This window comes from Raphanus sativus, chromosome 6 (genome assembly GCF_000801105.2).
Source record: "Raphanus sativus cultivar WK10039 chromosome 6, ASM80110v3, whole genome shotgun sequence".
Classification (NCBI taxonomy): Eukaryota; Viridiplantae; Streptophyta; class Magnoliopsida; order Brassicales; family Brassicaceae; genus Raphanus; species Raphanus sativus.
The window spans coordinates 33849146-33861786 of NC_079516.1; the positions used below are offsets into that span (position 1 = coordinate 33849146).

Below are 12641 nucleotides of genomic sequence, written 5' to 3' on the forward strand. Positions count from 1 at the left end.
AATTCATAATTATTTTTTTTATAGGGAAAAAGATATACATAGGACTTGAACTTAAGGCACAGGGTCAAAAGATTGTGATTTTAACCATCTCACCAAAACAATAACATGAAAAACAAGCCTAAATTTAAAATTTTATAGATTTTGTTGGGGTCACTGACCCCTTCCAACCAACGTGGCTCCGCCACTGGTAAATACGCAACACTACGTAATAGATTAGTAAGAAAACAGTGATATATATAATAGTATGGTAAAAGCGAAAGAAAAATATCCCTCGCGTTACTTTTTTCTCTCTTTCATCAAATCCTCTCCCTTTTCTCCTCAAACCTCCATTGCAGCTCCATCTCCGACTCCGGTTGCTCCTTTAGAGCCGGAGTCGGGTCTTTGATTTTGTTTTATGATGATCTCAATGTTTGTTCTAGCTAGTTGAAGCAGATTGGGTATTTTTATCCTTCAGATCTTGTTTTGTCTTTAAAATCCTGTGTTGAATTGTTGGTGTTGCATGTCGTCTCTGAGCTTCCTTTGGCTCACTTCTGGCTTCGATCTTCGACCTTCTCGATTTATCGAACAAGGTTGAACCCGAAAGTGAGTTGTTTCTCTCCTTGTCATTACCCTTAAGATTTGATCGAAATCTCATCTTCCGTCAAGCTTCACAAGGCGTTTCGGGTTCTCTTTTCTCCGTCTCTGCCAATCCGGTCGACGACTGGTGAACTTAATTGTTCTGTCTCCTGGTGTATGAAGCTTTGGTCTATACATTGCATGTGCTTTCTCTATAGGAGGAGACGCAAGCCGGAGGTATCTTCCAAGTCTGAAGTCCTCGCCTTGTCTTCGTTCAAAGGAGCTCTGTTGTAGTCAACTTGTAATGCTTTGTTTTTGGTTTCTCTTGATCTGGTTTCTGTTTTTTCTAGTTTAGATTGTCAAGTTAAGAATGTGTTATCTTGTTTCCCATGTGTGGACTGTTGTTTCCGGGAATCTTTTCTTTGGTTCGTCGGACTTTATTACCGGGATTAGTGGTAATCGCCGGTCTTTGTAACTTGTTTAGTCCTAATGAAAATAGTGTTAAAAAAATATATAGTAGTATGGTATCACCATTCTTTTAAGGTACGTCTCTTCTTATCACTATTTCATATCACTTCTACGTGCACAGTCATCTTTTTTTATGTAACAGTATAGTCATCTCTAATCACTAATTTGTATTATGAAAAAAATAATTTTATAGGGTTTTGTGTTACGTGAACGGTGAAGCTACGCAATCTTCATTTTTTCATATCGACATGTGTCTAGTTTGTGTCCAGTGATAGCAGAATGTGTTTGCCCTAACGTATTAATGTTTTTAAAACTATTCCGTATTAATGTTTCCTATACATGCTTTATTTCTCCTTTGGGTAATATAGACTATCAAAGGTAAGATAGTTGAGATATATACTATGACATCTCTTTAAGAACTTAGGAGTAAAACGAAGTAATTAACTACATTGAAAGTTGTTTTTATTAAAGAGCTTAAGATATTTTCTAACAAACATATCTATAGTTTGGGGGTTTGCGAACTTTAATCATCTAGAATTAACGATTAAGAATCGATTATATTCCTCCACGTACAACTACAAGGAGAGTCGTCATGAAGTTGTCTACTACCGAAATCATCAATTGGGCAGATACTTAAACTATCGAATAATTAGTTTAACCTAACTAATGTCCATATTAAGAAAATGATTAACTTATAGAATAGTAGACATTAAAAAGTTTCTTAGTGCAAATTGTGGGATCTTACTATGGGCGGTTCGAAATAATTCAGCATCTAATAAGACATCGCAGTGCCCTTCTTTACCGATAGCATTTCCGATCTTCACAAAGAATCAACCTTTTTATAAAACTATTTTGTTCATTTTCATAGCCGTAGCATTTTACAACCATCCGTGGATTTTTATTTATAATACTTTTAGGTCAAGAGAACATTAACCTTTGTACTTTGAATGGACCATGACCAACAAAAAAATCCAAATTCGATCCTAACAATAAAAAAACATATGTGATTCGTCTATTATAACGATGTTAGCTAAAGTAATTGCATTATTTAATCTCAATTTGATTAATGAATATAACAGAATACGTACACTCTGTTTAAGTGAATCAAAAAATTAACAATTAATACTTTGTCATGTTTCTGTGACTATGTGAGTGATCTTTACAAATCAAAAGCAGACAATTATTGAGAAAATGATCAAAGAATCTCCGGTTATTGTTCCAATTGTCCAACAGAAAACACACTTATACATTTGTTAAAATAAACATGGTCAAACTCACACCACTAGTCATACAATCTCTTGCCAACTACTCCCTTCGTTTCATACTAAGTGTCGTTGTAGATAATTTTTTTTGTTGCAGATTAAATAATTTTTTAATCTATATAAACAAGTATAAAATGACACTTATTATAAAATAGAAAGACTAATATTTATAACAATTTTTTCATAGACTGAATATCTAAAGATGATATACTGTGTCATAATATTGTTTTCCCGTTCTATAAAACTATTAATCTAGATATTTTTCCTGTTTAAATAATTAAAATGAATATTTACCAACAATACCCATTTGTTCATATTAATAAATTAGAGTTTGGTTCATTAACTGAGGAATAAATTATTAGTATTATGAAAAAAATACATTCACGTTTGGCTTTATGTAGTTGGTTGTAAAAAACATACTCCCTCTGTATCAAATTATCAATATAAGTGGTTTTTAAGGTTTTTTCGCGTAGATTAAGAAAATACAATTTTTATGGAGTAAAAATTAAAAATTTCTCATAAACTATAGTTATAATATTTTGTTGTCCTTAAATTCATATAAATTTTAGTGTCTAAAGAGTAAATACTCAAAACTAAATGTTTTTGAATTTTACTTCTGAACAACCTCTAAAGACTGTAGTGCTAAATAATTCTTTAAAAAAGAAAAATTTGAAAATGACCAAAAGAACCGACAGCGATATATTATTAAGACGAGGAGAAGTCTCTGCTCTATAAAGCTAGCTCTGCTCCTCTTCCTCTTCACCTCTCCAAAAACCTCAGGCTCAAATCAAAGTCCTTCCACACTTCTTTCTAGCTCGAAATGGCTCGCATTCTCTTCCGTCTTCTCGGCGAATCTAACTCTCCGTCGCCGGTGCCGGATCCCTCCACTGCCGCTGTGAGTTCCGATCTCGTCGTCACCCTCGCTGCTCTCCTCTGCGCCTTGATTTGCGTTCTCGGTCTAATCGCCGTTTCTCGATGCGTCTGGCTCCGTCGTCTCGCCGCCGGAAACAGAACCGCCTCTGTATCTCAAGGTGGTTCCGGGCAATCTCCTCCTCCGCCACCGGTGGCAGCTGCAAACAAAGGACTGAAGAAGAAAGTACTCCAGTCTCTCCCTAAGCTGACTTTCTCCCCGGAATCACCGTCGTCGGAGAAATTCTCCGAGTGCGCGATCTGCCTGACGGAATTCTCCAACGGCGAGGAGCTCCGGGTACTACCGCAGTGTGGTCACGGATTCCACGTGTCTTGCATTGACACGTGGCTCGGGTCTCATTCATCTTGCCCTTCTTGCCGTCAGATCCTGGTGGTTGCCAGGTGTCATAAGTGTGGCGGTTTGCCCGGTAGTTCTAGCTCCGGACCCGAACCCGAAATTGAGATCCGAATCAAGCAAGGCGATGATGATCCTTGTTCTTTCTTGCCTTGATTTTATTTATTTCGTTTTATATCCGTATTTTAGATGTCTCTATAGTTTTTTTTTTTTTTTTGACGCAGATTATTTTTACAGGACAATGTTTTTATTCTCTTAATGTACATGTTAATTATAATTTGTAAATGTTTTATGAAATGTTTTTTCTCTCTGCTATTTTCTAGTTTAAGCATTGGAGAAGCATCCGAAATATTTCAATATTATGTTTTCCAGTTTTAACATATATTATAGTTTTACAGGAGATCTGCATCTTAATATATGAAAATGTCTTAACCACAGTTAGTAGATAATATTGTATCCAAACAAATAACAAATTACTCACTGGTTTTAACCACTAGCTACATTGTTAAACTTGGTTAAAAATAATAACTCACATATATACGAAACTGGAGTGTACATCAATTTTTCAAATTATGAAGCCCGAATGCGGTGTTCCAAAAAAAAAAAAAGCCCGAATGCAATAATTAATCATTTGATACGCCGACAAAAAACATTTCTTTTAAACAAGAAAAAAAACATTTGAAATTTTGATTACTTATGTTTAAATACAGAGCACCAAGAGGCCATTGAATCAGTTGGTTACTTGAGTTTTATAATTTCCTGCTAACTATGGAACATCCTCTAATAAATGGGAAAGATCTGACCATTGTTTGTGCTACAAATGTATGTAATGTATAGGCTGAGTTTTACTTTTTCATTTTATTTTAATTATAAAATAAAAATAAATAAATATCGTGTTTCTTCAACTACTTTTAGGGGTTACAGAATTTTGGGATCACGAGCCTATGATCCACTAAATCAAATAAAGTTTATAAGAAAATTAAAATTCTGTAGTGAATTTTGTAATGAAAAACGTGAATTATATGTAGATTCATACAGCCATACTTGCAAATCTCATAATCATATATTAGAATGAGTCAAAATGACTGTCGGAATATATATCAATTGACTATATATCTATAGTATTAGGTAAGTATAACTGAAAGAGTCAAGATGACTGCAAGAAATTATTTTGGTGTCCTCTTCTACCTTTTTGAGTTTTGACCTAACAAATAGATTGCCGCATCCTGTATATATAATATGTGTTAGGAGTTTAGGTCAATGTTTTAAGAAAGTAATTGTAAATATTTAAAATTTGATGGTTTAGTTTAATCTTTTTTGCGTGTTAATTAGGGGTGGGCGTTCGGATATCCGTTCGGGTTCGGGTCGGGTATTTCAGATTTTCGGATATTTTGGTATAGGAGTATAAAACCCATTCGGGCATTTCTATACTTCATGTCGGGTTCGGGTATTTTTAGTTCGGTTACAGTTATTTCGGGTCGGGTTTTCAGATATTTAGATTTTGCGAAAAAATTAACTTCTTCACTTCTCAAGTTTTTTTCTATTTAAAAATATAATTTTACTTAACTGATATTTTATTTTTAATATATTGAATGATTTGAAGATAAAATCTTAAAAATAAAAGATACTAATTTGATTATTTTTTAAAAAATTTAACTGTAGCTTTTGTTAATGCATGAAACAAAAATTTAGACATACATTTTAAGCATTTTAAGTGAGTAAAAAATAACTTTTCTTACAATTATATGTATATTATCTAATTTTAAACCATGTGTATAATTAATATAAATATTTTGAATAAAATTAAAGAAGTAAACTATGAATATATGGTTAATGGTACATAAATTCGGTTATCTTCGGATATCCATTCGGGTTTGAGTATTACCCGTTCGGGTTCGGATATCCGATCTCTCATAATTTAATATCAGTTCGGGTATTTTGTTACTTCGGTTCGGATTTCGATTCGGATTTTTCGGGTCAGGTTCGGGTACCACTTCGGGTATCGGGTAAAATGCCCACCCCTAGTGTTAACAATTGAGTGATTTAGTCATATATTTAGAATGATTATTATTCGTTTCTCAGGGAAGCCATTGAAGTAAAATACGACGGCTGGTCCACCATACAAATCACAAGCAATATTTCCACTACGGAAAGTGCGTCCTTGTGCTTAGTGCTACTAATATCATATTTTATGCATATTTATATTTTATTTCGACAGAAAATAATAACCATTAACCTGATGTTCCACAAAATCTTATGACCATTAACCTGATGTTCAACAAAAACTTATGACCATTATCTAAAGTGCAATTTAGTGGACTACGAGATAAAAAAAATTAGTGCATGCGAATATTCAAATTTATTGAAAGCATAGCCATGTTCTTCTCGTGAACGCCCAGCTAGCCGCAACGACAAAGAAAATACACTGCGATGAGTATGAGTTTAGGATCTTAATAACCTTTAGGATTTTTTTTTGGTTTGTATTTCGGATATTATAATATGTTATATATTAGATTTTTATTTAAATTTTCTAAATTAAAAACTTTAAATAGAAATTTTTTAAATTTTAAAAAAATTCCTAAATTACGTGAAACGATGTTCATTGGTCGTAAATATTACAACCAATTAACATTGTCTTAGCAACTACTATTTACGACCAATATATGAATTGTAGTAAAAGATGTAACATTATGTCTGATTTACGACGAATTAACGACAAATTCTTTTAGTCGTAACTGTTACGACAAATTCTTTTAGTCGTAATCTGTTACGATAAATTCTTTTAGTCGTAATTATTACGACAAATTTACGACGATTTATCCTTTACGACGAGTTACTAACGACAAATCATGTTTATGTTAATTCGTCGTAATATGTAAGTAACAGTGAATTAACGACCAAAACTGTGATCGTTATAAATGTGTTTTCTTGTAATGGATATTTGCTAAAGATATATATACATATACATATACATATACATATACATATACATATATATATATATCAGCATTTTTTTACAAAAGAAAAAAGATAAAACAGTATATCATGTGTAGCTAATATTCTTAGTTTCTTACACCAGTGTGCTTGCTTATATAAATTTAGGCCTCTATATTTGCTACATATATAAAATAACATGTAAATGGTCTAAAGTTGATTACTTTTTTTTGGATAACCATGGTGTAATCTCAAAAGCTTTCTAGGTCTAAGACTAATCACTACCACGAGACTCGCAAAATCTGCATTTTCTTACCACTTAAGGCGTTTCGGATGGCCAAGAGAAATCGAACCCAGAGGCGGATCACTAGACTAAGACCTTGGTTAGGAGTCTAAATTTAATTTTGAAGTGATTTATATGCAAAGGATGAATTTTATATCCAGTGTTTACGTGTGTGTATATAAACATAAACACACATGCATATAAAAAAGAGATAAAATCCAGCAAACTCTGCAGTTTTTTTTTTCAAACTCTGCAGTTTGTACTGAGCGTCGGAATTATTCGCACAGTCAGAAAGTTTCATTACTAGTTTGTGCCTGTGGTCCGACGATTTTTGCCTTATATACAGTTTAGTTGATCGCTTATGAATGCCTATAAAAGTTCTGCGAATATTGTTGATTGTGGTGTTAAAAAGCATATATTGCAAATTGTTTTTGTGTCGTAGCAGTTTGACTGAGGAATAAATGTTTTGGGTCTTTCGTGGATTCTTATAACGACCCAACCTCGCGACCAAGTTGCCCACAAAATCAAAAAAATTGGGGATAGCCGAATTATTTCGGGATTTTGAACCCGACGTGAATCGAACACGCAACCTTCTGATCTGGAGTCAGACGCGCTACCATTGCGCCACGGATCCCCATGCTTGAAAGGTACAATTAAAGATATATAACTTAATTAATTAGGTTGACCAGAACGTCAGCTGAGATCTCGTAAAAGAAGAGGTATGTATGAAACTGTCCAACACTCTTTCATCTTGTTTTTGACTCTCAGTCTAAAAGTCCAAAACTTCTAATTAGATGAATATATTTTGCTTATGGTCTAACTTCTCAAGGTGTTTTTTTGAATGAATATATAAAGTTTATTCAATCAAAACATGAATTAATCTAGTGTAGCTGTTTTCCTTTTTAATTAAAGAATCAAAGAATAAGAACTAATAAAAGAAAAATTTGCCAAGTTTCTTCATGAGCCTTGTCTGATTCCGAACCAGGTGATCAGCCCTTCATCGAGGTGCTTGTGTCATTTCCCCTGAACCGACAGTAACCGGAGCCTCATTGTATCTTTTCAACAATTTTGATCAAGCAGTTCACATCTCTTGGTTGTTCACCATGTCGACGTAAAAGGCGTTCCCACCGTACGTATGCATTTTCTTTTAATTAGACGAAAACCCATTCAACAACCCTTTTGTTGAAGTTGGTACAAAAAGCTCTACTGTAGAGATGTGCGAAAAGTTTATGGTCTAGCTCCGGTCACACTTACAGAGAAGAAACAACGGTTCACCAGAGAAGATTAGAAGAAGGTCTAGAGCTTACCAATGGAAGAGGAGAGGACTAATCTTCGAACGTATATATATAGCCTTGAGAATCAAACTTGCCACACGAGAAACTGGATATATTACCCTAAATCTATGTTTTGGGATCCCATTTATTTTCCATGGAGAGATAAGGAGCTTGAATCTAAAATGTGGCGAAGCAAGAGAGAAAACTGAGTAATTATTAGATTAATTTCGATAACAAAACAAAGGAATTGAAAAAGAGAAACCGAATAAAGGTATCTCAGGATATGAAGCAAAACCTTTTAGGTACAGAGAGATTATATAGATCGTTGGAAGGAGGAGAAGCTTGAGCTTGAGCTCCAAAGGCAAAGTAGTCTGTGATAACCTCCAAAGGCATACCTCTAGTCTCCGGCACTTTCATGTAAACAAAGATCCACACAAACCGCAGCGTAAATGCTGATCATTGAACAAGTAGATGTCCTTGTAAAGATATAAAACCAAATGAAATTGTAATTTTACATGATTCATGTGTTTATGAAAAAAATATGATGCTTATTTATTGTCTCTACATCGTTTATACAAGTAGGTGTCCTTGTAAAGATATAACCAGTGAGTTTTCATATTGAACTTTTGCATGATTCATGTAACATATGATGCTTATTTACTTTATACTGGTTAGTGGTCATAAAAATGAAAAAAAGTTTTTGGTCACTTATCAGATACCTTATTGGATTGACAGGTCAAAGTTTGTTCATTTTACAAGATAGCATCGTACAAAAACACTCTCATGTTTTATGAATTTGAGACATCATCGGGATGTGTGATTGTGGGCCACAAGATCCAGATTGATCACCTACCTCCAAGTATGCGGGCCTACTGCCTAGTATGAGTTTAATTAAGAGCTTCTGGCCGAACTAGAGGGTTCTGAAGAAACATATACAATTATTACTTGGAGTCAAAGTAACCTCAGGGAAAACAAAACCAAGCTTAAAGATATGGACTTTACACAAGATTCAGATTCATACAACTTCACTCTAAAGCAAAGAGATTAACCTCTATAAAAAACTTGAGCCTATATAAACTAACCCTTCTCTTACAACTCTTATAAACTTACAAATCACAAACTTTTGATCCTCTGCCTCTGCTTTCTTCTTGCCTTATCCGCAGCATCACTATCCCTCTCTTTGGCTGCTTCCCACGATTTCTCCATCGTTGGATATGCCCCTGAGGATTTGGAGTCTCACGAAAAACTCATTGAACTCTTCGAAAACTGGCTCTCCAACTTCGAGAAAGCTTACGAAACCGTAGAAGAGAAGTTACTTAGGTTCGAAGTTTTCAAGGATAATCTGAAACACATCGATGAGACCAACAAGAAAGCCAAAAGCTACTGGCTTGGTCTCAACGAGTTTGCTGATTTGAGCCACGAAGAGTTCAAGAGTAAGTACTTGGGACTCGAGACTGATATAGTAAAACGCCAAGATAATGAAAGATCTTACCAAGAGTTTGCTTATAAGGACGTCGAGTCTTTGCCTAAATCTGTTGACTGGAGAAAGAAAGGAGCCGTTAGCTATGTCAAGAACCAAGGCTCTTGCGGTAATCTCAAATCTTGGACTCTTGATGTGTTATTAAAGTCTCGGATATTTTTTTTTATTAAAATCTTCGTTTGCTTCTGCAGGAATTTGTTGGGCGTTTTCGACAGTAGCTGCAGTGGAAGGAATAAACAAGATTGTGACTGGAAACCTGACAACACTGTCTGAACAAGAACTCATAGACTGTGACACAACCTACAACAATGGCTGCAACGGTGGTCTGATGGACTATGCTTTTGACTACATTGTCAGAAACGGAGGTCTTCGCAAGGAAGAGGATTATCCTTACTCCATGGAAGAAGGAACATGCGAGACGCAAAAGGATGAATCTGAAACGGTGACTATCAACGGACACCAAGATGTACCTACCAATGACGAGAAGAGTCTCTTGAAGGCATTGGCTCATCAGCCTCTCAGTGTTGCCATTGATGCTTCTGGTAGAGAGTTCCAGTTCTATAGCGGCGTAAGTACACTATTGAGTATCTAGCCTCTAAATTGGTTACGGTTTATTAACAGATTTAACTAGTAACAAACCCTAGTGCTTCGGTGAGATTAACATGAAAACATCATGGGATCAAAAGCAACAGCTTCATGTCCAAAAAAATTGAGACATAATGTCAGTAGATACTGTTTGATTGGTGTGCCTTAGCTTCTATAACCCATTTAGCAAAAAAGATTTACAGAGATCCTAGTGTTAACTTAGCTTGAAGGAACCTCTGGTTCAGGTAGAGTGTTTCTGTCTGATGACTACGGCCTCGAAGATACCATCTGATCTGAAGATAGGAGAGACAAACCGAGGATCAACTGGTCCTGGGAGGCTAAAGGACAGCTTGAAGGGTCCAGGCGGGCATAGGTTCCCGCTTTTCATTTTGTAAACACGAGAAAACCTCTCTATTGTCTTCTGTCCTGTCGTGGTTGATCCCTCCAGTATAACCTTCCCATCTGATGCAATCTCACAGCTGAATTGACCTGCACAAATGACAACAAACCATTTCATGTGCTGATCATTTAGACACGATGAGAGAAGTGAATGTGATACCGTTCTCTTTGCTGACACCGGGCAGAGCCACCTGAAAAAAGTAAGCAATTTTGTTGACACCAATGTCGACAGCACCAATTGATGTTCCTTTACTGGCTGTTCCTGTACTTGTTACAACCACCGCCGGTTCTGCATCACAAGTGGGTTGATCTGTTTTGTCTGTTTTCAAAAGAGTTTCGCCATTCTTGTTTGTTGATGAGTTCTTGAACCGTCTTCTCTTGTAAGTCTCTCGAAATTTTTCTGGGGTCTTACTGATTATTCCACAAGAAGCATGAGCAGCAGGAACTGCTTCTTCTTCTTCTTCAGCTTTCTTTCTCTTGCATGTTTCTAGAGGCTCTGCAGATGAGTTAGTGACAAGTCCATTAGACATCTCTTCCTCTTTTCTTGAACATTCTTTTTCGTTCTCCTTCTCCTTTCTTTGTGGTATGTCTTCTGAAATTGATTCTGAGTTTTTTTCATACACATCACCAGCAACTGCTTCCTCCACTTTCTTTCTTTTGCTAGTGTCTTCAAGTTCTTGGTTAGTGATCACTCCATCTGAAGTCACATTCCCATTACTTAAACAGTCCTGCTCGGTTCCTGGGCTTTCATCAAGCAGCTTCACAGGTCGAGGAGGAGACAGAGACAGGACAGGGTCGATTCTAAGGTCATCCAAACGTGACAAGCATCTGAATCTCTGGAGATCTTCCTTGCTTATAAACGCTAGAGACTCTGGATCATCAATAACAAGAATACCTTTCACAATCTCGAGACTCGGGGAATACCTTTTCTGAGGGTGAAGGCTGGTGGGGAAATAATGAGTGAACTGGTGAAGCTCTCCGCTAGGTTCCATAGGGAGATAACCCTTGAGATACATGAGAACCATATCGGGATGAAGGAGGAGAGTGGAGTCGGCGTGTCTGAGTAGGTAATAGTACAAGTTCTGTAGCTGAGAAAGAGTTAGAGAGGAAGAGCCAATGTGCTTGGGGGTGTAAGGAGGCAAGCGTTTGGATAATCTTTGAGAAGCAGAGCATCTTGGGATATCGGAAAAGACATCAGGACCTAGATAATTGCTCATGATGAAATCTACCAAGAAGTAGGGATCGCTGGATAATCCGTCGCTACACAGACTCATGTTCCCTCCTGTGTTGAATCCAGCAAAAAAATATTATAAATTCCGAGAAAGCTAATAATACATTTTTTGAGTCAAAAGCATCCGATTTTACCCAGAAAATATTATAAATCACACACAAGTCATGCATGAATGAATGAATGAGAGCAGAGTGTTACTTCAAAAAGGATTCAGAATTATCTGTTTTTTTTTTTACTCAAATCCAAAGGTCATTACAGCTTGAAGAAGAAACTAAACCTACTCTCTATGTCAAGCATCAATTTTTTTTTTTTTTGCAATTGCAACCTTACGAGGCCACATAAGTATCAGAAATTAAGCAACATTGTAACTGAAAACGAGAAGAAATCGGAAAACACAGTTGTTTTTACCTTTGGATATTAGGAGAAGGAAGGGAGGAGAATGAGATTTGTTTGGTGGTACAAAAAAAAAAAGTAAAGCACGGAATTTTTGGTTAAGGGGAACGGAAAAATGCGAAGAGGATGATGGGGCCGCGCCTCCTTTGCTTTCTTACACGTGGTTTCCACGTGGGTCCCAGATAACAGCCATCGCCTGTCACCTGAGTCTCCTATGCTTTCGTTTTTTTTTTGTAACATTTTGGGCTTTTATAAAGTTTACTCAGGCCCAAATGTTTTCTTTGTCTTTTCCTCGAAATTGGTAGAGATTATGTAAATTAAAATATTTTAAAATTATATATACAAGAAAATAGTGTTGAAATCTACTAACAAAGTAATCATCTATTTGTTAGATTAAGTGAAGTCAAATTTTCTTAAGAAAATCTATGCCAATCGTTCTAAATATTTTTTTAATGAATGGTATGTATCACTAAAATTTGAGATAAATGATGTATTAAACCTCAGATATTAAGT

At 35.7% G+C, this 12641-nt stretch overlaps 3 protein-coding genes and 1 non-coding gene across 5 annotated transcripts; 2 read left to right on the forward strand and 2 right to left on the reverse strand.

Annotated features, from left to right (window-relative positions):
- The first annotated feature begins 3031 nt into the window (after window positions 1-3031).
- On the forward strand, window positions 3032-3864 carry LOC108806107 (RING-H2 finger protein ATL80). Its single transcript, XM_018578138.2, has one exon. The coding sequence runs from the start codon at window positions 3106-3108 to the stop codon at window positions 3703-3705; it is 600 nt and encodes a 199-aa protein (XP_018433640.1). The 5' UTR covers window positions 3032-3105; the 3' UTR covers window positions 3706-3864.
- Window positions 3865-7328: 3464 nt separating this feature from the next.
- Window positions 7329-7400, reverse strand: TRNAW-CCA (transfer RNA tryptophan (anticodon CCA)). Its single transcript has one exon. It is a non-coding gene; the product is annotated as a tRNA-Trp (tRNA).
- A 1724-nt stretch (window positions 7401-9124) lies between these two features.
- Window positions 9125-10183, forward strand: LOC108806108 (cysteine protease XCP2; the record flags this gene model as incomplete). Its single annotated transcript, XM_018578139.2, has 2 exons — window positions 9125-9629; window positions 9712-10183. Coding segments are annotated over 2 exons (906 nt in total), but the record flags the coding sequence as incomplete, so codon positions are not given.
- LOC108806106 (increased DNA methylation 3) lies at window positions 10110-12328 on the reverse strand. Of its 2 annotated transcripts, none has more exons than XM_018578135.2 (3): window positions 12144-12328; window positions 10665-11786; window positions 10110-10594 (listed from the first exon to the last, which is right to left on the reverse strand). In XM_018578135.2, exons 2-3 carry the CDS (start codon window positions 11776-11778, stop codon window positions 10347-10349), a joined length of 1362 nt encoding a protein of 453 aa, XP_018433637.1. In that variant the 5' UTR covers window positions 11779-11786; window positions 12144-12328; the 3' UTR covers window positions 10110-10346. The 2 variants fall into 2 exon arrangements, with proteins under 2 accessions (XP_018433637.1, XP_056843809.1); XM_056987829.1 differs by lacking the exon at window positions 12144-12328 and adding an exon at window positions 11870-12117.
- Between the last annotated feature and the right edge of the window lie 313 nt (window positions 12329-12641).

What these genes read in the sequence shown, in the direction of transcription:
- LOC108806107 (XM_018578138.2), top strand. Translation starts at nt 3,106, where the DNA reads ATGGCTCGCATTCTCTTCCGTCTTCTCGGCGAATCTAACTCTCCGTCG.
- LOC108806106 (XM_018578135.2), bottom strand. Translation starts at nt 11,778, where the DNA reads ATGAGTCTGTGTAGCGACGGATTATCCAGCGATCCCTACTTCTTGGTA. An exon ending in CGGTGTCAGCAAAGAGAACG is followed by an intron (nt 10,595 to 10,664) that starts GTATCACATTCA and finishes TCATTTGTGCAG; the next exon opens with GTCAATTCAGCTGTGAGATT.